We start from the raw sequence: 26,077 nt of genomic DNA, 5'->3' as shown, positions 1-26,077 counted from the left end.
ACTCTGTACCAGTGTGAGCAAATCATCAGTGATGAAAACTTGAATCCTGCAAACTCCAATGTTGCGAACTTGACTGTTCTTTGTACATCAACAGGTATATGAGGGCTACTAAGAGGGATCAAATTGTTGTTTTCCAATGTCAGCTTTCCATCGTTTAAATCCAAATCTCACGGTTTTGTCCGACAATTGTGTCATACTTTTCACCAAGAGCTGCATCAAGGCTTTTTGTATATTCCTGTTGCTTTTTGTACCTTTGGTTTAGAGCAGTCCGGCTTTACAATTGCTTGACAGGTGTTCATTGCAGATGATAAACGATCGATCTGTTTTGATTTTCTTGTAACTTCCTTTTTCCTCTTGTCTTCCTTCATATCCCTCTCTGATTTCATGCTCTGTTTCTTCTTTACTGGCACCCGCCTTATTGTCACACCTTTCGATTGTTTAAGCCGTTGTATCAACACACTTGGTCCTTTAACTTCAGCCTTTGGTGGTATATCAGACTTTGTGTAGCCAAATAGATTGTTCTCTGCAACACACTTTTTAATGAGATATCTTCCTACTTCTTTGGTTGTTTCATCAAGAACACTTTCAGGAAGAATTTCAGGAAACAGTTCATAAACATTGAAAACTGTTAGATTTTTTTCTGTTGAAATTCCATAACGCCTCAAAATAAGAGATGTCATCCGTAAAATATACTTTATATCAGTTTCAGACATAACAATGCCAAGCAGCTCTTCCTGTGATTTCTCCTGAGTTGAAATATTATGCCCTGATGTATTTTTAACGGTCAAATCATGGACCTCATTTAAAGTGTCTATCAAGGACATTCTTGGTATAACTGATGTTACTGTTGCACCGGATCTGAATGCTTTGATTACATCTTGATGGTCCATTTCTCTCTGAGAATCCAACGCAAAGTTGGCATTGCTTCCTTTATGTGGCGTTGTGAACAGAGTTGTTTTCATACGTCTATGAAATGGTCCCGATTTGAAGTGTTCATGGAGGAGTTTTGAGCAATATGCTGCATAAGATGATGCTCCATTGAGAAAAGAAAATGGGAGTGATGTCTTTACAGCTGATAATAGTAAGTTATAGCCAGGATCCCCTCCAAGCCTTTCTGCAAAGGCGATAGCACACACCTCGTCAGAGTGGTCCATCATGTCAACATGCAATGCAAAAGTGGCATTATCTGCTTTTCCCTTCTCCATAAACAACCCAAAGTCTGTTTCCCATTTTGTCCCAAAGATGGTTTTGTTTGTGATGTGTTCCTACATAACTTCAGCATCTTCTATTGACAATGTTTGCATAAATTTGCAAATGAAGGCCAAATGTAGGGATAATGACAGTCGTCTTATATATCTAGTAGCCTTGTCAATGTTGTCAGGGTTGATCAGCTTCTTCCATTCCTTAACATTGTCGTCCCTCATGTACTTGAATATATGTACTATTCCAGCATGCTGGTATGCGCTGCAGAGGTTATTTATTTTCGATTTTCTCAAATAAAGTAAAGGAAATTCTGGTAAAAAATGCTGGTATTTTTTGTTTGTTTCTCTTAGTTTTAATAGATTACTTCCTATTTTGTTGTCTGGTCCAAATAAGATTTTTTCATGATTTTTTTTGCATGTTGATATGGTCTGTTTTCACTAAGATGTCAAGAATTTCCATCAACTTTAAAATATCATCATCTTTCCCTGTAGCTGGTGGTGGATGTCGTGCCAAAAGGGGTGGCGGTTGAAAATTGTGAATTGAAGTGTGTTTAGAATTCCTTCAGTGTGACTTTCGTCATCTTCTTCAAAATTTAGACTGGTAAAATTGAAGGAATCATCTAAAGACATATTAGATCGTCAACATTTACGTTTCGCGACTCAAAAATCTGTTCAAAAGTCTCTTCTTTTTCATCAATCGAGAAAAAAAGATGAGTAAGACAGTTGATAAGCAAATCAAAACAGTATAAATGCATGTGTTTGGAATTTTTCAATTTATAATATTATGGTGACAGTAAAAAGACTCTTTTGTATAAAAATGACCTTATATGTGAGTCTGAAGACAAGTGTCTTCTTGCATATCTATATTTTTATGACCAGGTTGATGAGCTTCAAAATTGAAAAACTATAACACCAGGTAGCAAACCGGCCTGAAAATGGGTGCCTTATATATAAAAAAAAAATTGTATAGACCTGAAACACACATTCTTGAAAGAGTGTATGGTATTTTTGTGTCAATTTATGAACATGTATATGTATATAATTTATTGTATGATAATGGGCAAACATTTTAGGAATTAAGTTTGCAACCTTTGAATATAGGTTAATCAAAACATCTCTTAAAAACAAACACAGAAAAAAACAATAGGTTGCATACTAGTGCATACTTTGGGTATCTTAAGTGATATTTCTTAGTTATCGAGAAAATAGAATAAAAGATCATTAAAGTACTCACATGTAATTCACTAGCAGGCTTTTCTAAAGAAGATGCACCAAGAAAGTTTTCATTTTCCATCTCATTTAGCTGGTCCAAATCGTTGCTTAGGGCCATTTCATCTGCATACAGAGGCAGAGTGTCATCTTCATCGACCACCTTTAAGGAAGCAAACGATGTCTCCAATGTTGTGTCTGGGTTTTCAACAGTTTGAACTGCAAGTGTGTTCTAAATGCCATCTATAAAAATATTTCAATAAAAATAATTCCAAAGATTAGACTAGATGTCCACGAAGGCTGCTCCAGAATAGCTACATATCCCACCCTGAGTCCTGTTTTATTTTACAATTTTGTTTAACTTTCAAGATCAATCATAGCTATTCGACCATATTAAAAATCATTTATATATGTCACATGTAGATATGAATCTTATTATACTCATTTATGGTCATTTACAGAAGAAAATTTTCTGCTTACAGTATTTATAAGTTACTAACATCTTTTTATGTTATGTTAAAAATACCACTTACTATCAAAAGCTTCTGTAAGAAATTTTGCATAACCCCAGGTCATCAGTTGCTGAAATCGGTTCTTTACTTCGACTTCAACTGGACTCAGAGTAAGAACCAAGTCTTCCAAATCTTCTTTGGTCAGCTGCTCGTCTTCCTTACATACACACGAATCAGTACCATCGCAAACCTGCTCATCGTGCCAACTTTCAACGATAAGAGCATCTTTAGGCATCCCTTTGACTGTTATTGGTAAAGTGCAAATTTGCATGGAACGACTTTCTCCTGGGTCTGGGTCATTATGGTATTTTAATCATACCAAATTGTCCATCATCAAGATTAGAATACAGTCCCTGATACTAAGTTCCTTCTTTATCAATCCGGCAACAGTTTCGTATGCTATTGCATGCTTTTTAAGGTATGTGTTGTAATAGCACAAGTCGCTCCTGGCCTTTTCTTTTAACCTTTGTTCTGATTCATTTAAACTCAAGGTTGCCCCAGATGTTGATGTGAAAGAAAAAACTGTACTAATAGATCGGTAATTCATGGCAAGTTCTTGAGAATTAATGTCCTGGAGAAGTCCAATGTAGTTTTTATTCAGCAGGTTAAGGAGAGTGTCAAAACAGCCATACATTTTTTTTCAATTTGGATGAAGCAAATTTGTCTAAATTTTCTGATCTTCTGAAACTTTTTTCATTAATGAATGTTTCTAAAAAAAAGTTGAACAAATATAGGAACATTTAAACTTCATTCTGTAATATTATCAAAGGTTTTCATATTCAATGGCTTTGTAATTGAATCACTGTAACAGGTTTGACAATTTCCAACAGCAGACTCACTTTCAACGTCTACTTCATCTTGACATTAATATTCCAAACAAAAATGACGCGGTTACTAACTTTTTTCAAGAGTAGATCGTCTCTAAATTCAAACCGGACTGGCTTTTCATACTTGTCTGTGTAATCGTCTAAAGTTCCTGGCTGAAGGAAAACAATTTCACCACATTTTTCTTCGTGATCTTTTAACAAATACGAAGATATAAGAATAATGTAGTCTTCAAAAATAACATCCTCTTCAATTTCGATATAAATGTGTAAAGCCTTTGAATATTGACAAACACTTGTACAATCAAGACAAATAAGTTTATGAATCTTCGAAATATCTGGGAAAATTTCTGGTATCAAAGTTTCTAAAAGTTCGGGATAGTGGCGTTTTCTTCCAATTGCAGATATTGCCTCTTGGTCTCATCAATTTGTTTCCTTTTTGTTCTTTCAATTATTGCATCTTTTGAGGACTTTAAAAGCATACTTTGAATTTCGTGACAATTTTGTAGTGTGCTGAGGAAATTTCGTCTCTGTTCAACAATATTTTCATAAGTTCCTTCTGCCTTGAAAAATGAACTTTTGCTAAAATGATGCTCAAATAAGCATATTTTTTTCCAATCACCTTCAGAAAAGTCATTCTTATAGTCAACAAATAAGGTCTCTATTTCAGACTCTTGAAATGATAAAGTGTGAAGTATGTATTTTTCAATATTTAAATTTCGGTATTCTGTTTTTACCACTAGTTTATATCTCTCTTTTATGCTTAAATCATTAGTATTCACACTAGTATTATCATGACACTTTTTCTCAATTTGATCTACTAATTTTTGGCATATAAAGAGGTGCTCGGCATGATGAAAAATATAACGCAATATAGATTTAGCAGCAACAGCAACCTGACTATTAATTTCTTTCAATCCGTTATTGTAGTTTTAACATGGGTAGGCATTATTAAAAAAAAAGAGGGACGAAAGATACCACAGGGACAGTCAAACTCATAAATCGAAAATAAACTGACAACGCCATGGCTAAAAATGAAAAAGACAAACAGACAAACAATAATACACTTGACTAAGGTTTCAACTCCCTCAGGCAAAGTTGGCTTTAGATGAATTTGGCTATTTATTTTTGGTATTTTTGACATATAGCTCTTCAAGACAACGGTTTCGGTACTTATACATCTTCGGTTTTCAAATGTTTGGCTTTGAGCGTTCCTGGTGAAGGTAAATCCAGAAAAGCGCTTCTGACGCAAGAAATAATTAAGCGTGACAGGGAATTCAACCTCATCGTAATAAGTATTATATTGTAGTGATACAAATCAGTATACTCTGGTTTGTTGTTATATATTAAATTAATATTTGTATATCTGACATAGTTATTATCATGTAAATAAAATTTTCATCCATTTGTATACCCTTCTATTCTACTATATACTAATCATAGTGCAGTGCAAGTGCATGGTGGACACTTCTGTAATAATTCGATTTTCTAATAGATTGGATTTGAGTAAGCATTCATATTTTTCCGCAAAACGTTCAATGTCCCATGCAGAGTTATCTTTGAGAGAGAGCAAGGACCGATAACTCTGCATGCGTGAACACACTTTTTCTGTGCGTGTGCATAGATATTAAAGATTTGTTACTTGTATATATGTTTCTAACGACACAACATTTTCATATTCTTAATTTATGTTCTAAAAAAGTATTTTTTGGAGTATCCCTTAAAAAATGAAATTATAACAAGCGATAGGGAATGTTATTTTGCACTTGATAATGTCCGCGTATTTTTCAAGTTTAATAGATCGGTTACAATCCCAGCACGAAAGTTACGTAATGGAAATCTAGGCGACATCAATACACTGGAATGCCATCACGGTTATCCAATGTAAAAATTATAACAACACGTTATAAATGTATTTGCCTCCAAGCGCATTTTATTAACTCACCGGGGCCCTTAGGGCCCCAAAGGGCCCAATGTGAGCTTATTTCATTACGTTGCATCCGTCGTCGTAAACTATTAAAAAATCATCTCCTCTAAAACTACTGGGTCAAATACTTTCAAACTTTAACTAAAATGTTCCTTAGGGTATCTTGTTTATAAAGTTTATCCGAAGTTTTGATCAATCGACAAACATGGCCACAATGGCTAAAAATAGAACATAAGGTGAAATGCAGTTTTTGGCTTATATCTAAAAAAAATAAAGCTTTTAGAGCACATCTGACAAGGGTAGAATTGTTAAATTGGTTAAGATCTATCAGCCCATAAATTTTCAGACGAATCGAACAACCCTTTAATGAAATTTTGCTGTTCTTTGTTGTTGTTTTTTTTACTATTATTATAGATATATATTAACTGTAAACAGCAATAATGTTAAGCAAAGTAAAATCTACAAAAAAGTTAAATGACCAATATTTTCAAATGACCCCTTAAGGACTTATTGTCCTTTAAAGACAAGTTTACAAAATTTGTTCATCGGGTTTGCTAACATTTAAAAATCTTCTGCTCTGAAACTATTGTGCCTAATACTTCTTAACTTTCAAATATAAAAAAGAAGATGTGGTACGATTGCCAATGAATGAGACAACTGTCCACAAGAGACCAAAAAACACAGAAATTAACAACTATGGGTCACCATACGGCCTTCAACAATGAGCAAAGCCCATACCGCATCGTCAGCTATAAAAGGTCTAATATGACAATGTAAAACAATTCAAACGAGAAAACTAACGGCCTTTTTTTTATATAAAAAATGAACGAAAAACAAACATGTAACACATAAACAAACAACAACCACTGAATTACAGGCTCCTGACTTGGGACAGGCAGATACATAAATCATGAATGTGGCGGGGTTTAACATGTTAGCGGGATCCCAACCCTCCCCTAACCTGGGACAGTGGTATAACAGTACAACATAAGAACGAACTATAAAAATCAGTTGAAAAAGGCTTAACTCATCAGATGGGAAAAAATATAAGTGGACGTGGAAAGAATGTTACTGTAGTAATATAGTTTATGAATTGTGTCTGATAATTAGATCCATCAACAAACATGGCCACCAGGGCTAAAAATAGAACATACGGGTCAAATATGCAGTTTTGGCTTATATCTCAGAAACTAAAGCATCTAGAACAAATCTGACATGGGGTGTTTTGTACGTCAAGATTTATCAGCCCTGAAATTTCAGACAAACCGAACACCCATTGTTAGGTTGCTGCCACTTAATTGGTTATTTTAAGGAAATTTTGCAGTTTTTGGTTATTATCGTGAATATTATTGAAGATAAAGATAAACTGTAAACAGCAAAAATGTTCAGCAAAATAAGATCTACAAAAAAGTTTGTAAGGAGTTATTGTACTTTAAGGACAGTTTTTCACAAGTTGTATATGTTTTTTAAACCTTCTCAAATGAATCTGGTATAAATTTTGTATTTTATTTCCTTGTACGTCAAGAAACATAGACACTATGGCTAAAATGGAACATATGGGTGCAATGCATTTATTAATTTGCTTTTGAAGAAAATATGATAGATGCAATGAACATTTAAATGGCATTTTTAAGCCTCTCATTAATATATATTGAAAAGCAAAAATATTCATTAGTGAAAGATTTAAGCCAAAAAATAACATGAGCGATTCAGGCTCTTGAGAGCTTCTTGTGAATCCCCGATTTTTACTTGGGACCATTAACGTTCGTCGATCATGCGATTCACTATAGTCTGTTCGACTTTTCTTATTAAAACAAATTTTAAATATGTTTGATAAACGTCAATAACCTGAGACATATAATATGTCTCTGATTAGACAATAATCCAACAACACAAACAAATCTACATACGGCCTAAAAAGATTGAAATTCGCCTCGATTCTAGTTAGGTTGTGGAGTAATTCATTTTGGGGGAAATGTTTTTTTGTTATCATATCAGTGTTTCTTTTTTTTAATGCTTCTAATTATGATTAGTGAAGTGGTGTATCTTGTGTTTTTCTGAATTGGTGATTTTTCTTGCTTAATGAAAAGAAAACGTAAAAAAATCCCGATGGGAAAAAAAGTATCGACAACAACCAATAAAAAAAACATTGGAACGTTACATAGAAACTTGGATACACTTTATTTTTATGTAAAAAATGACCAAATCCCACACTTTACAAAGTCTTTCTCGTCTGATTACAATCATGACGAACATTGTTGGTATTAACGTCAGAAAAGCATTATCATATATGCTCTACTAGACTTTGATAATAATAAATACAAATTCAAAGTTGATGTGATAAAATTGGCGGAAAATCTGGAGCTGTAGTCAAGTCCTACGGTTTCTCAAAATTAAATTGTCCACAAAGCTTTGAATGTAACGCACTTAATTCTTCTCTGAAAATTCAATCCTTTAGTCGTGGATTATTATTTCTATAATAGAAAGAACTGAAAGTATCGTCACTCATTCAGCAAGCTGTTTTACTATAATTGAAAACAAATAAGATGCAAAAGATATCATAGGGATATTCAAACTAACAAATCGAAAATAAACTGACAACAACATGGAGAAAAGAAAAAATGACCAACAAACAAAAGTACACAAAGCACACACATATAAAACTTAAGACTGATCAACACGAACCCCACAAAAAACTGAAATTGTTCCGTATTTAGAGTGCATTTCTTTCTAACAAAAACGGTTCAGCGAGCACACGTTTATATCCTTTGTTTCTAACATACGTTTGCAAAGTTTGCATAAACTTTGACAAACTATAAATTCGCGAAAAATGCGTCTACAGTTTCACTGTTGACAAGCGGATGATGGTAACTGTAGTTTTTGTCTGAATAGAACTTATCACCCAGTTAGTAAAATTGTATAAGATACCGTGAAAAAAACCTTACAAGTGTTATTTCATAAGTGGTCTTGATTTATTTTCGATTGCCTTCTTATCAGACTATTTGTGGATATCCAAGTGTGTATTTGTTGATCAATCTAGCTTTAGAGGCAGCTATTTCATCCTGCTCTATCTATATGTTCATTAAGTTATTATCTTCTTTTCCCTTAATATTATTATCTATTCATTTTTGTCCATTCTGTCTTTTATTTCCATTATTTTCTGTTATATCAACAATGCAATATTTAATTTTACTTCCCACTGATAAATTAAAGCAATCTTAACTGTTCAGTGCTCTGGTCTAGATCACTCACCTGCTGATTGAGCACCTGCTGATATAGCACCATCAGCTGGCGATACGGCACCTTTTTGGGAAAATTTGATTTGCCTCCCTTTGCACAGTGTCTTAATTTTTCAGAGATAGAACTGTTCAGTGCTACAAGCACTCAGATTATGTACTATTGTTTGTCTGGGTTTTTTTAGGGTTTTTTTTACGTTGCCAGTTTATTTTTGACTTCCGAGTTTGAATGCCCCTTTGGTAACTTTCCCCTTTTAAGAAACAAGACATAGGTGTCTAACAGATCAAACAAGATTCTCCTTTCTATGATTCTGAATTGCACCTTTCAAAATATATCACTTGTTGGTCAAGTGGTTTCAGAGTAATGTGTGATAAAATGTTAAGTTCATTCACTAATTCAAAGTATCTGCAAAAAGAAGTAGGTGCCTTACAGTTCTGATAAGTGCTCACAAGTGACAACTCATCACTATGAAGCTTATGGCTAAATACAAAGTAATTCTGTTTTTTTTTTGTAATAGTCGGTTAGTGTATAGAAAGGTATATACTATGAAACTTGGAGCTAGGCTTGCCCCCGAACTCTTAGTTTCATAGTATATACCTTTCTATACACTATCCAATTTAGCACATATTTACAACTTGAGTAATCCTGTAATTAGTCTATTGATATGTTTTGGCTGTATGTAGTTTTGTAAATCTACTCACTATTAGCATTGTAAAATATGTGATTCAAAAGGCCATTGACTCAAGAATGAAAAGGTTGTAAACTCCACACCAAAATTTACGACAAAAGAGACGATTTTTCGTTCCCTATTGTTAATTTTCCATTTTTAGAAGGTGATGTTCCTTTGGCACCATCTTACGGTGTTTATATTTCACAGCTCATTCGCTATGCCCCTGTCTGTTGTGACGTTTTTGATTTTAACTAACGCAATCTATGTATTACTGGTAAATTATTAAATCAGGGATATCGTTATCATAAGTTACTTAAAACCTTTACTAAATTTTTCCATAGATATAAAAATTTGGTTTTGAAGTTTGGTTGTACCTGTAGAAAGCTTATTTTAAACGGGATAGCACATCCTCATTTTTACAGAAATGTTGTTAACCATGCCTGGAAATTTAGAAATGATCCATGTAAACTTGTCTCTCCTTTAAATAAACTTATTCTTAAAGGCTACCTATTCAACACTGTAATAAGATTATTGAATTGTTTTTATTGGTATACATATTGATTTTGTTATCAGTAAATTAAAGCTAAATATTACTAGTATGTTATATACATATACATATTCATGGATCTACAATCTGTCGATACCTGTAACTTGGCATTGCACAAGGGCATGTTTTTCTCTAACTGTTTATGACGTCTTTACACTAAATCCATTGGATGTTAGATGTGTACGGATTGATAGTTTAGTCTTAGATGCATGATTTTTTATTAGTTGTTAGTGGCTTTGAGCTAGCTGTCAGATAACTGCGAGTACTCTCAGATCTGTTTTTGTGTCTTTTTGTGTCGGGATGTATAAGTACCCGGCCACGTCAACTTGTTTGTTTGTCCATCTGATGAGTTAAGCCTTTTTCAACTGATTTTTATAGTTTGTTCTTATGTTGTACTGTTATACCACTGTCCCAGGTTAGGGGGAGGGTTGGGATCCCGCTAACATGTTTAACCCTTCCACATTATTTATGTATGTGCCTGTCCCAAGTCAGGAGCCTGTAATTTTTGGGTTGTCGTTTGTTTATGTGTTGCATATTTGTTTTTCGTTCATTTTTTTATATAAATAAGGCTGTTAGTTTTCTTGTTTGAATTGTTTTACATTGACTTATCGGGGCCTTTTATAGCTGACTGTGTGGCATGGGCTTTGCTCATTGTTGAAGGCCATACGGTGACCTATAGTTGTTAATGTCTGTGTCATTTTGGTCTCTTGTGGACAGTTGTCTCATTGGCAATTATACCACATCTTCTTTTTAGCTCACCTGGCCCGGAGGGCCAAGTGAGCTTTTCTCATCACTTGGCGTCCGTCGTCGTTGTAAACTTTTTACATTTTGAACTTCTTCTAGAGAACCACTGAATGGAATAAAACCAAACATGGCATGAATGTTCCTTATGAGGTGTTGACCAAGTGTTTTTACTTTGTAGCTGATCCATCATCCAAGATGGCCGCCAGCGGGGGACTTAGTTTAACATAGGACCCTACGGGAAATGCATACAAATGACTTCTTTTAGAGAACCACTGAATGGAATGAAACCAAACATGGCATGAATGTTCCTTATAATGTGCTGACCAAGTGTTGTTACTTTGTAGCCGATCCATCATCCAAGATGGCCGACAGCGGGGGACTTAGTTTAACATAGGACCCTATGGGAAATGCATTCAAATGACTTCTTTTAGAGAACCACTGAATGGAATAAAACAAAACATGGCATGAATGTTCCCTTGGAGGCGCTGACCAAGTGTTGTTACTTTGTAGCCGATCCATCATCCAAGATGGCCGCCAGCCGGGGACTTATTTTAACATTGGACCCTATGGGAAATTCATACAAATGACTTCTTTTAGAGAACCACTGAATGGAATGAAACCAAACATGGCATGAATGTTCCTTATTAGGTGCTGACCAAGTGTTGTTACTTTGTAGCCAATCCATCATCCAAGATGGCCTCCAGCGGGGGACTTAGTTTAACATTGGACCCAATGTGAAATGCATACAAATGACTTCTTTTAGAGAACCACTGAATGCAATGAAACCAAACATGGCATGAATGTTCCTTATAAGGTGCTGACCAAGTGTTGTTACTTAGTAGCCGATCCATCATTCAAGATGGCCGCCAGCGGGGGGACTTAGTTTAACATAGGAACCTATCGGAAATGCATACAAATGACTTCTTTTAGAGAACCACTGAATGGAATAAATCTAAACATGGCATGAATGTTCCCTATGAGGTGCTGACCATTGGTGTTGTTACTTTGTAGCTGATAGATCATCCAAGATAGCTGCCAGGGGGAGTTTAACATAGGATCCAATGGGAAATACATACAAATGTCTTCTTTTAGAGAACCACTGAAGGGAATGAAGTCAAACATAGCATAAATGTTCCTTATGACATGCTGACCAAGTGTTGTTCTTTTGTAACCAATCTATCAACCAAGGTGGCTTCCAACAGGGGACTTGGTTTAACATAGGACCCTATTGGAAATACATACAAATGTCTTCTTTTAGAGAACCACTGAATTGAATGAAAGCAAACATAGCATAAATGTTCCTTCCTAAATGAGGTGCTGGTCAAGTATTGTTACTTTGTAGTTAAATTTTATCTTTTTATATGATTTCAAAAACCCAAGTAGAATCAGGTGAGCGATACAGGCTCTTGAGAGCCTCTAGTTTATATTGTAGCTGCTGGTGTAAGTATGTTTATTGATTTAAAGCTGTGTTTTACTATACATGTACTTCTTTACATGGTAAGATGACTAAATAAACTGACCAAAAGCAGGCAATTATTAAATTGCAGTGGAAGCTTTACATTCTTGCAAACTTTTTTCAATTTTATATAAAAACTATGATAAATTTTAAAACATATAGTTTGCAGTGGTGGTTCAAAAAGGGTGAGGTGGAAGATGCCCTTTTGTGGGATGATCAATGCTTTTGAATGAGGACATACAGTTGGACCCCCCCCCCCCCTTACCTTGGGTTGGAACCCCTTTTAAAAATGGATGGATCTGCACTTGGTATGTACCCATAGGTAGTCTTGTGGATAGTTTACATGTATGAAATATCTGTCACTGGACATTAACCAGCCAATAACAAATCAATATATGACGAAATATATCAAATTGCTGTAATTTCCCTTCACAAGGTTCCATTGTTCACTCTATTTTTGGGTACAAAGTAATTGCATGGAAGATAAATGATTACAATTTTAAAAGCATGGCATTGTACTCTAATCAAGGTATGAAGAACCATATTTGTTACTCTTTATTTAAATGAAAGAAACTTTTAATCGATCCAAAGATTAAATAGTAGGATGTTTAAAAATTAATTTGAAAACTAGTTACAAACTATTTAGTTTACCATTAATTTGGAACACAACATATTTTTCCAAATAGCCAGTAGCAATTTTTATTTCAATATCTTGATTACGATACAATGAAATCTTATCCTTGTGGTTATTCATGCGCAGTTACTTAGTACACGGAAAAAGTATGTACTATGAAAATTAGAAGGCAATTCAAGCAATTTGATTGGATGAGAAGTTGTAAGTTTGTGCTAATGGAGAAAAGTTGGAAGGCATGATTAAAGGACATTTTAGTCTCAGATGAATGATATTATTGGCTTAGAAATAGCTGTCAGTAGCTGTGCGTACTCTCAGATCTGTACTTAGTGTCTTTTTTGTTTTGGGGATGTTTAAATAACCTGCCACCTAGATGTTTTTCTGCTTTACATTGGTAGGATGTGTTAAGCCCTTTTCAACTGATTTTTGTAGTTTGTTCTTATGTTGTATTGTTACACCACTTTCAAAGGTTAGTACATGGTTTGGCATTAACAAAACCTGTCCCATTCTGTGTTTGCCTGTCCCAAGTCAGGAGTCTGTCATTCAGTGGTTGTCTGTTGTTGCTGTATATCATATTTGTTTTTCATTCATTGGTGTGTACACACATCATGCCGTTAGTTTTCTCAATTGAATTGTTTAATATTTGTCATTTCGGGGGCATTTTATAGGTGGAGGGTTGTCTTATGGCAATCATCCTAAATCTTCTTATTTCTATATTTCATAAAACATCACATTAATAAATGAATGCATTAAAAAATGCTAGACAAGTTTATTTAGATAAACATGAAATATAAAACATAAGTAAATTAGTATAAAAGAAAATTCATAGTTTAGTAGACTATCACATTAAAAAAAATAGTTACAACAGTAAAAACTGTAGTGCATTAAATCACAGAGTTATTCTATCACATCAATATAAAACTATATAAAGTTTGTATTGCACATTTAACATTGTACAATGGTACCTTTTTGGAATTTTGAATTATTGGTCAAGTTTCATTCTGAACATACAAAATTCCATGATACTTATCAAACTAATTTTTTGATGGTACTGTTGAGGAAAAGTATGTAATATTAAATTTAAATGCATGTTGACAACATTAAAAAAAAGCATGAAAGCAAAATGTTGCAGGTGATTTATGCTTGCTGAGGTCAAAATAATGATTGTGCAATTTTATTTAGAAATATTCCATCAAAAAAAATAATGCATAACTGATAACAATTGCTCAAACTTGCTTTCTGCACAAGTAGGCTTAAAATCCCTGAATCCCTTAAAAAATTACATAACCACTATGGTTGTCTCAGACATATATATCTTCATGCAATAAAAAAAATACTTTTTTAAAACTAAAATATAAAACCATGCCCACTGGTCACAATTGAAATCTATTTTCAAACTTTGATATTTTTTTTAAAATAATGACTTATCTAGATTTGTAAGTAACTTAATATATATATGTCAGTAAGTTTTTCATTCCTAGTTTTAAACCAAGTTAACTACTTTTAATTAAGATTATCAGGCAGTTTTTGTCTTTCAAGAGAGACATTAGAAAATCATGAAAATATCTTAAAACACATTCACCCTATCCTCCAGCTTTCAATAAAAACATTGACTGCCTTTATGAGTTCTGACATCATGCTAATTGTACATAATTTAATATTTGTATATTCTATAAAAACATAAAATAAAAAAGTAAAGATATATATCAGATTCTTGTAAATTTGCAATATCAAAATTTATAAGATACATTGTTCATATAAATATTAGGCTAGTTCTGATAAGTTTCAAATAATCATGAAGTGCTTATGTTTGCATATAAATTAGAAATCACAGATTTATACTATATAACAAAATTTAAGTCAAACAATAAAAAAAAAACATGTACAGCAATGTCTATCTTGATCTATTATTCTAGTTATAAATACTTGTTGAATTAAAATTCAGTATTAAAAAATGTATACACAATAGATTCAAAATTGAACTTAACCATGTATTGTATAAAAAGGATATGTACAGCATGTGAAATATAGGTTCCACAACTGCAACAAGTGTATTATGATATTTCTCCACTAGAGACAGTTAAATTAATACATTTTAAGCACGAAGGCTTGCCGAGCTTTTTAAATAATTAAAATTTAACTTTTGAGAGTGGAGAAATATCGTAATACACGAGTTACAGTTGTGGAATTTGTTTCTCTCATGATTTTTATCCTTCCTTTTCAAAGATTTGAGGAAAATTGTGTACTTTTGATGTGACGTCATCAGACATGGTCACCTTTTTTCATGACATCACAATAAGAAAATTCAGAAGAAAACAAGAAAATTTTAATAACGTCACAATTAAATTTCAACCAATCATTTGCTGAGAACAGATTTTTCACTAGTGAGGAGAAATATTTTTTCTCACACCGGTCAGGAAATGTGAAAATAGCACCAAAATTAGAGAAACAAAAATTGTACCCAGATTTAAAACTTCTTAGGATTATACATGATAAATAAAATGTATAAATTATGGATTTCTAATCCTTTAATCATACAATAAAATATCAAAATTGTAAACAGAAAAAACAAAACAAAAACAAATACAAAGTTGTTATATAAAATATATAGACCTTATTGGTATTTGGGTATGTACTACACTTGACCAGAGAATGTACGAATATTGACTTCAAACAACAATCACTTTTCCTTGCCTGGCTTTGGCTTAACTTTTTGTTCTTTTTAAATCTATCATCTTCCATTTTTGAATAAGAATTGAATTTCCAAATATATTTGCCTCTAGCATTAATTCTCAGAATGCTCATTTGGTGCAGTAAAATGGATTCCGTTAATGTTATTTCCTTTGAGGCGTCAGATATTTTCTAACATGAGGTCATCATTCTAAATATATGTGGTGGACAAATAGGAATAAGGTGTATTTCAATACATGTGTATTTGTAGAGTGAAGTTTATAAAAATAGAATTAGTGTGACAACTCAATCATTAAATAGTTCTACATAAATTCATATCAATAAATAATTATACAAACTTAACTATGCTGTCACTATAAACATAACAGTCATTATCAGTATCTATGATAAGTTAAAAAATTCAAATATAAGTCAAATTTGTTGTCAAACCAATGTATAATGATAGCAATGCATCTGTATACAAAATATCAATGATCTATAATAAGTAGTTCCTATCAATCTAACTTAAGCAGATAACTTATCATAAAAAATGGCTTATTAATTTCCAAGTCATTAGACCATGACATAGGAGGCAGGGCCTCATAATTGTCATCAAACTGATATGTACTGATAGTAATGCATTGTTATATAAAACATCAATGATCTATCACCAGTAGTTTCTATCAAACTTAACAATTATTGACACTGTCACCAGAAAAGAATTTCTATATGTCTTGCTTTCTGAAACTTTCTTCAAGGCAAGAAAAAAAACACAAAAACAATCATTAATTATTATGATATATTGAGAATAATGACACATGCTTATTTCTGAGACAACTGAAATCAGCAAGTATTAGGCTATTCAAACAAAGATTTATACCATAGGGATGGGCTTCTAAATCCCCCTTTATGAAAAAATCAAAATAGAATGTAAGAAAATGAGATAATTATGGCACAAATACAGATCAATTTTGAGCTAAGAGTCTGCTCTCTATGGAATTTAGTTTGCATTCAGTATTGTTAACATTATTTAAATTTTCTACACTCTTAAATATAAGAGGTGTCTCGTCTCAAAAAAAATTCAATCTATTTTTATTACTACTACACCTTTTACATTAAAACATTGTTAAACAAGAATGTATCCATAGTACAAGGATGCCCCACTTACACCTATCATTTTCTTTGTTCAGTGGACTGTAAAATTGGGGCCAAAACTCTAATTTGGCATTAAAATTAGAAAGATCATATCATAGGGAACATGTGAAAATGTACTAATTTTCAAGTTGATTGGACTTAACTTCATCAAAAACTACCTTGACCAAAAACTTTAAACCATAAACTTTAACCTGAAGCGCGACAGACGGACGAACAAACAAATGAATGGATGCACAGACCTAAAAACATAATGCACTATTTTCATAATGCCCATAAATGATTCATAAATGGGGCATACAATTTCTACTTAAATGATCATGGTATCTGCTAACATCATTTGATAAAAAAAGCTTCAGCTATTTCATATTTAAGTTGATCCTACCAATCTAACACTACTTGGAGAAAGTTTTCCTAAAATAAATAAATAAAAATGTCTTTATGTAAAAACACATAAATACTCAAAATTAAAGAAATGGTACTAAGACAAGCAAAAAGCTGGATGAGATTTTGCAAAAACAAAATTATTTTTGTCATCTCATTTAAAGCTTTAACTGATATTCTATTCATTGATTATTGACCTTATTAGTAAATGTAAAAGCATTTGATATCATAGCCCTTCTATCACTATTTGCGTGTTTCAGAAGTGTTTTCTTTGTTTCACCAGCACACAAAAGATGACTTGATAAGTTCGGGTCAAAGTTATTAACGTCGGTTCAAACATTATGACGTCGCTGATATGTCCGGGTGAAAGTTATTAAGGCCGGGTCAACGTATTTGATGTCACAAAGACATGATACGGAATAATATTAAGAGCTGAACAGAGTGATATAGACAGTGGGACGACCGATAATGTTATTTTTTTACTTCTGATTTTAAGTTTGAGTACACAATTATTAAAAAAAAATATAAATCAATATTTTTGCTGTTTTTGACTACCTTCTATGGTAGAATTCATAAGATCATATCATTCCCCAAACACCATTCTCTACAGACAACACAAAAACTGTACATTCAAACAACCCCTTGACCATGAACTTAATAAATCCCTTAAATTGTTTAAATATTATAGGACTTCAAATGTGTATGATTGAATTCTTATTATAATAAAAAATTTCTACTTTATCCTCTAAGGTAAAACCTACATAACAGAGGACTTCTACTTTAATTCAGGTTCATCTCTTTTGTCTTCATCGGTACCATTTTTGTCTTCCTCTTGAGTATTTTCATCTGTATCTACTGATCCATTTTCTGCTTGGTTTATAGCATCTAATATCATGTTCACCTTAAAAAAAATAATACTATAAGTCAAAAAGAAACATCTAAAAGTAATTTATACATACTTTTGTTTTGATAAACTGTTTATTCTATTCCTTTTCATCATTTGAAAATATCAGGTAGAAAATCCCAAACTGCTAATTAAAGTGGAAACCAGGTAAAAATATAGAAAAATCCAAAGCTCTAAGTCTATTTTTATTATACTGATTTGATACCTACCTAAAATTCAAAATGAAATCTTCAGTCAAATGGTATGGGCTTTGCTTATTATTGATGGCCTTATGGTGACCTATAGTTGTTAATTTCTGTGTCATTTGGGCTGTAGTGAGGAGTTGTCTCATTAGCAATCATACCTTATGTTCATTTTATAAAGGCAAGTTGGTCAACACAATTACAGCTTCAGTTATAAATGCTGTTGAATTGTGTATTCAGGATTAACTTACAACCTTCAGAAATGCTAAAAGACTTATCTTTCCAAACCAATAATATTTTTTCATAACAAAAATACCAACAGCTACATATAACTGACAAGTCTGCTGGAAAAAAAATCAAGTGTGAAACTTGCATGGAAACCTTTAATTTTTTTTTTATCCTTTTTTTAATTTAATTGACAATTAAACCAGATAATAGGACTTGCATTGGAGTAGGAGCGAAACAATGTTAGCTGAAGGGAACTGGGACAGACAAATGAATGGATGGACAAGATGCTAAATCTCATCCCCTACTTTTTTGGATGAGGTATAACTAAAGATTCAGGATTTGCCTGAAATAAGGGAAAAATTGTCTATTTACAAGATGAGTTTTTTTTTAGGACTGAAGTTTCCCCTAATTTCAGGCAATAGAATCGAAAATGCTACACAAAACTTACAGTAAAAATAAGTTCAGAAATATTAATTTACTCTATAATAAATAGTTTATACATGGTATAAATATAAGTACAACAATACTATTGGTAATTTGTTTACCTGTGGTATTAAGACCGGATCATCAGGAAACTTTTCTTTAATCATTTCACAATGTTTCTTTGATAATTCAAAGTCTCCCAACAGACAGCTACACTTTGCTATCCAGAACATGTTTTGCGGATCATTAGGCTCTAGCTCCAGTATCTTGATAAAATGTGGTAGAGCTTTCTCATTGTCCTTCACCATTTGGTAATGAACTGCCACATTTTTATGAAAAGGCTGAAATAAATACAATTTGTCATAATAATTAGAAGATATTTTGGTCAATTTGGGAGGGTTGATGAGGTTTTTAAAAACCAACATTCAGCAACAGATCAAATTGGACTACTTGCCAAGATGTCATTATTCTTTGAAAAGCTGCAAAAACTAAGATGTGCCTTGTTAGATAGAGTCAAATAAAACTGTCTTAAAATTTTATGCTGTTATCTATAACAAAACCTGAATATACATTGAATGATCAAATCAAATATAAAGTGAATTCAAATTTAATTTTAGAAAAATAACAATAAGTTATTGCTACACACTATGAGGGTTGTAAAGGGTTATTTTCTTGTAACTTTTTCAGCTTTTTTATTTCACATGTTTTTGTGTTTTGACGTTTTATTTCTTGTCTTCAGTTCAATGTGGGTGCTTCATTTTCCCCTTATTTAAACTTAGGTTTTAATGTCAGGACTCTTTATTTCTCATGATTGTCTTGCATTTAATTCCAAAGGTAAACCAGACTAATTCAAAGTCGGCCTGGATATTGTATGTGTATGGTATGCAATAAAGTCTATGAGATTACTATGAATAGTATCTTTTCAAATCAGATGCAACTTACAGATGCTAAAGGGTCTTCATATTTTTGTGGCTGTTCCTAGACACAAGCCTTTGCTAATCTTGTGTGTTTTTAATTTTAGTTCATTTATATGTGTTCAGAAGTTAAGTGTGACGTCAATTTTCACTCTATACGTTGAAGACCCATTTGTGGCCTTCAGCTGTTGTCTGCCCTTAGGTTGTGTTGTTGTCTCTTTGACATATTCCCCATTTTCATTCTCAATTTTATTCATTTCTATTAATAAGTGCTGCATGAAATCCTAGAACAGCCAAGTAATAACTTCTCCTTTTTTTCATTAATATTTACATTTGATTTCTCGTGCTTTGCTTTCCCGAATTTTTTTTCTCCATGCAAAGTTTTTGCCATTTTTATTTCAAGTATTTCCGGTTTCAGAACCCCCTTTACCACCCTCTTATATAATAAAATCAATGGATATTAAATATTTTTGACAGAAAAAATATCCCACTTTGGAAATTTAAAAGTTGAAATCTATTTGTCTAGAAACAAGTATTTCATGCAAATTAAGTTTGATATTCAAATGCATTTTTGCAAAACAGCAATGGTTATCCATTACAAAACTTACAGCATTTTCAGGCATATATTTTAATGCTGATAAATTAATCTGAATCAGCATCCCCATTGTTCCTTTTCCAGAAACATTAAACCACTGGTTAGCAGTGTCGTACAGTCCTAAAACATTGAAATGGCTTGTGTTGGACTCCAAAAGCGCTACACACTTGTCTATTTCATTCTGTGGTATATACACATCTCTTATCAAGTATTCAAGGATAAAAAAATCATGAGGAAACCTATAAAAGAGAAAAAAAAAGTCCATGAAAATTAAATCATTAGTATCTCCAGGTCTTACATTCTCTGATATTTGTTGCTGGGGAACCAGAATTGTACAATTTTACTTCCAATAAATCTGTTTATTTCATCTTTTATCTACTTCAGTTTATAATTCTTTAGACAAAATAATTGCCTTTTGAATGAAGCTAACCTGTGACAAACATGTCATGTTACTTGTGCATTTCAATATCTGAATCATCAACAAATTATAATGTAACCATTTGCTAAATTTATCTAACTTAGAAAACATATGTTATGTTTATATTTTTTAAATATTTAAATTTAATATATTTAAAACTATAAGTATAAAACATTAAATTAAAGTACTACTTTCTTCAACTCCCAAAAAAACAGACCTCGGTGGCTGAGTGGTCCAAGTAGTTACTACTGTAATCACTAGCCAGTCAACACTGAGGTTGTGAGTTTCGAACCCCGTTCCTGCCGGTGCACTCAAATCCAATCTTAATTGACTATGATTGTCGTTTCCTATCGAAGTTCATGGTTTTCTCCGGGGACTACGGCTTCCTCCACCCATTAAAACTGGCCGCCACTTAATAGCCTAAATGCGGTGCTTAAAAGTGGTGTTAAAATACCAAAAATCTAAAATCAAATCTCCAATTCAATGCTAGACATTAATCAAACAAAAATCACTCAACCAAAGCAATGCTAGAGCACTTGTTTAAATCCCTTTACAATTATTTAAACTTACAATTCCAATCCATATTCAAGAGTATATCTATGCTCCCTTTCTGTTGCCTGGCTTTTACCTCTAGCAACATCAATTTTGTGCAAGTTAACGAAATATTTAGCGTCTAGTTTTTCTGTATTCATCATTTTTAAAAGGATGTTCTCAGCTTCATCATACAATTCTTTCTTTATTAAGTACTCGGCCATAAAGTTATGTGTTCGTGGAAATGTAACATACAACAGCTCATGGTCAACAGCTATCTTAACTGTAAAATATATTAAAGGAATGATTGGATGTTCAAATTGAATTTGTACACTGTAAATTGAGAAAAATATTGAGACCAAAATGTGAGAATTATTGTTGTAATATTGCAATTACAGGAAAAAACTGCATACAAGTTAAAGTGTCAGATTTCATAATCCAAGTTTTTATTATTACGATACTACCTAGTTGCATTATTCGCAATAATAAAAACTTTGAAATAATTTCTTAATTTACAGTAGATATAATTCTTCTTTGAAATGTTTTTGTGTTTAAACTTTGAACCTATTACGTACAGATGACATACATATCTTATAAATTCTGATCTAGACTACAAGGAAGGATAAAACAATAAAAGTCCTCAAAAAAAAAAATATTATTGCAGTATATCTTATATTTATAAATAAATTCTTTTAGGCAAAAATCGATGCAATCTCAATTTCTTCAAAAACAAAAAATTAACAAGAAGCTCTCAAGAGCCTAAACTGCTCACCTGTTTTTCAGAGGAGAAGATTTTTAAATGGATGAACAAATTGTGAAAAATTGTCTTTAAAGGGCAATAACTCCTTAAGGGGTTAATTGACAATTTTGGTCGTATTAACTATTTTGTAGATCTTACTTTGCTGAACATTATTGCAGTTTACAGTTTATATTTATCTATATGTAATAATATTCAAAATAATAACAAAAAAATGCAAAATTTCATAAAAACTACCAATTCAGTTGCAGCAACCCAACAATGGGTTGTTCGATTTGTCTGAAAATTTTAAGGCTGTTAGACCAATTAAACAATTTTACTCCATGTCAGATTTGCTGTTAAAGCTTTAGTTTTTGAGATATAAGCCAAAAACTGCATTTGACCTCTATGTTCTATTTTTAGCCATGGCAGCCATGTTTGATGATGGATCAAAACTTCGGATACAATTTATAAACTGGATACCCCAAGGAACATTTAGTTTAAGTTTGAAGGTGTTTGGCTGAGTAGTTTCAGGAGAAGATTTTTCAAATAGTTTACAAAGACAGACGATGATGGACCACATGGGGCCCCGGTGAGCTAAAAAATTAGGAATTTTAGCACAAGATTTGAACAACAGAATAAAATTGTAGTAAAATATAAAATTTATTTGTACTGACTAGAAAAGAGGAGTAAAGCTTGACAAAGCATTCATATTTTCCCATTTTCAAAAATCACACAAAGTTATGTTTTTGATAAAGTACAGCTTTTTGGTCTTATTCATGCATCAAAATTATAAAATTAATTGCACTCCCCTAACAGACAAAAATGAACCTCTGCTTCACAATTTATTTCTTATATATTATATGAGTTCCTGGGGGCCTCATTGGATGAGTGGTCCAACTAATTACTACTGTAATCACTAGCCAGTCAACACAGAGGTTGTGAGTTTGAACCCCGCTCATGCTAGTGCACTGGACTCCAATCTTAATTGACTACCATTGTCAGTTTTCCTATTCAAGGTAACTGATTTTCTCTGGGCACTTCAATTTCCTCTACCAATTTAAACTGGCTGACATGAAATAGCCTCACATTGGTGTTAAAACACAAACTAGAGGCTCTAAAGAGCCTGTGTCGCTCACCTTGGTCTATGTGCATATTAAACAAAGGACACAAATGGATTCATGACAAAATTGTATTTTGGTGATGGTGATGTGTTTGAAGTTCTTACTTTACTGAACATTCTTGCTTCTTACAATTATATCTATAATGAACTTTGCCCATTAGTAACAGAGAAAAATATTTGGTAAAAATTTACATAAATTTACCAAATTAATGAAAATTGTTAAAAATTGACTATAAAGGGCAATAACTCCTTAAGGGGTCAATTGACCATTTAGGTCATGTGGACTTATTTGTAGATCTTACTTTGATGAACATTATTGCTGTTTACAGTTTATCACTATCTATAATAGTATTCAAGATAATAACCAAAAACAGCAAAATTTCTTTAAAAATTACCAATTGGAGGGCAGCAAGGCTTAAATTAAAATATTGTTTGTTTGCCCTTTACCGACCGACCCTATCAATTCGTTCCGCCTGAAAATCTTTTATTTGTATTTACCAGCAAGATTTTATTTTATTTTATTTTTTCGTTCCTACCAAAAATCTTATATTTGTATTTCCCGCTCAAAACTTTTTTTACCAGAATCCTCGGGTTTTATCTTTACGTATAAGGTCCAGTCCGTTTGGTATCACCTGAGCGTTTGACATGAACACTTGCATTTGAAGTTTCAAAGCATTTGTTTGAAATCGATGTTGAACGCTTTCTGAAATCATGAGTACGTTACTCTGTACCTTTAAACTTAAAGAGCAGGGTTCATTTACAAAAAAGTTCGTTTGATACAAAAGTATTTACGTGTGTACAAACTAATTTGTAAACGGACGTTGTATTCTATGTAGGGATGGCCTTTTGTGATCCGCATATCAGAATGATTATGTTAACGATGCCGCTAAATTATTTATATCTGACATGAACCAAAAGTGACAAAACCCTGTAAAGTGGAGAATATCTGGCAGTAAAATCGCCAAGTTTTCCATACAGATCATTTATAAATGTGATGCAAAATACGTGACAATTGAGTTTTAAGTCTTATAGCATTTTTATTGGAAAAAAAGGCACACACGAAATTTGTAACACTCTAGGGACTTTTTCTACTAGTAATATATGTCTGCCCGGACATTATCTTACCAGTACAAAGTTATCTCTTATATATTTTTTTTTCAAAACTAATAGTCCCAGCGGAAAACTTATTTGCAAAAACAAACGGACAAAAAAATGACATTATGCAGATTTTGTATCTGTAAAATAAAATATTTTACCTACCTGCCTACCCATGACAAATAATATACCGAGCCAAGTTATTTTTTTGGGGAAAAAAATAAAATATTTTACCTACCTACCTACCCTGTTTCAAAACATAGGGTCGGAAAAGGGCAAACAAACGATATTTTAATTTAGGCCCAACCGAACAACCGGTTGTCCAATTCATTTGAATATTTCAGGGCAGATATATATTGACTTGATTAACAATTTAACTCCTTGTCAGATTTCCTCTAAATGATTTGGGTTTCAGAGTTGTAAGCAAAAAACTACATTTTACCCCTGTTCTATTTTTAGCCGTGGTGGCCATCTTGGTTGGATGGCCAGGTCATCGGACACATTTTTCAAACAAGGTACCTCAAAGATGATTGTGGCCAAGTTTGAATTAATTTGGCCCAGTAGTTTCAGAGGAGAAGATTTTTGTAAAAGATAACTAAGATTTACGAAAAATGGTTAAAAATTGACTATAAAGGGCAATAACTCCTAAAGGGGTCAACTGACCATTTCGGTCATGTTGACTTATTTGTAAATCTTATTTTGATGAACATTATTGCTGTTTACAGTTTATCTCTATCTATAATAATATTCAAGATAATAACCAAAAACGGCAAAAATTTCCTCAAAATTACCAATTCAGGGGCAGCAACCCAACAACAGGTTGACCGATTCATCTGAAAATTTCAGGGCAGATAGATCTTGACCTGATAAACATTTTTACTCCATGTCAGATTTCCTCTAAATGTTTTGGTTTTTGAGTTATAAGCCAAAAACTGCATTTTACCCCTATGTTCTATTTTTAGCCGTGGCGGCCATCTTGGTTGGTTGACCGGGTCACGCCACACATTTTTTAAACTAGATACCCCAAAGATGATTGTGGCCAACTTTGGATTAATTTGACCCATTAGTTTCAGAGGAGAAGATTTTTGTAAAAGATTACTTAGATTTATGAAAAATGGTTAAAAATTGACTATAAAGGGCAATAACTCCTTAAGGGGTCAACTGACCATTTCGGTCATGTTGACTTATTTGTAAATCTAACTTTGCTGAACATTATTGCTTTACAGTTTATCTCTATCTATAATAATATTCAAGATAATAACCAAAAACGGCAAAAATTTCCTCAAAATTACCAATTCAGGGGCAGCAACCCAACAACAGGTTGACCGATTCATCTGAAAATTTCAGGGCAGATAGATCTTGACCTGATAAACATTTTTACTCCATGTCAGATTTCCTCTAAATGTTTTGGTTTTTGAGTTATAAGCCAAAAACTGCATTTTACCCCTATGTTCTATTTTTAGCCGTGGCGGCCATATTGGTTGGTTGACCGGGTCACGCCACACATTTTTTAAACTAGATACCCCAAAGATGATTGTGGCCAACTTTGGATTAATTTGACCCATTAGTTTCAGAGGAGAAGATTTTTGTAAAAGATTACTTAGATCTATGAAAAATGGTTAAAAATTGACTATAAAGGGCAATAACTCCTTAAGGGGTCAACTGACCATTTCGGTCATGTTGACTTATTTGTAAATCTAACTTTGCTGAACATTATTGCTTTACAGTTTATCTCTATCTATAATAATATTCAAGATAATAAC

General features: G+C 32.7%; 1 protein-coding gene across 1 annotated transcript in view; it reads right to left on the bottom strand.

The window, feature by feature from the left end:
- Positions 1-17,063: 17,063 nt before the first annotated feature.
- LOC139525437 (TPR repeat-containing protein DDB_G0287407-like) overlaps positions 17,064-26,077 on the bottom strand; it is a 54,335-nt gene continuing 45,321 nt past the window's right edge. The window contains exons 24-28 of the mRNA XM_071320763.1: positions 21,400-21,643; positions 20,425-20,650; positions 19,025-19,243; positions 17,927-18,066; positions 17,064-17,195 (exon numbers count right to left, since the gene is read on the bottom strand). Coding sequence (XP_071176864.1) covers positions 17,941-18,066; positions 19,025-19,243; positions 20,425-20,650; positions 21,400-21,643 — 815 coding nt within the window. The 3' untranslated portion in view covers positions 17,064-17,195; positions 17,927-17,940. The remainder of the gene's footprint in view (positions 17,196-17,926; positions 18,067-19,024; positions 19,244-20,424; positions 20,651-21,399; positions 21,644-26,077) is intronic.

This window comes from Mytilus edulis, chromosome 5 (assembly GCF_963676685.1).
Source record: "Mytilus edulis chromosome 5, xbMytEdul2.2, whole genome shotgun sequence".
In the NCBI taxonomy this organism is placed as follows: domain Eukaryota; kingdom Metazoa; phylum Mollusca; class Bivalvia; order Mytilida; family Mytilidae; genus Mytilus; species Mytilus edulis.
This window is presented reverse-complemented; position numbering and strand designations above follow the sequence as displayed.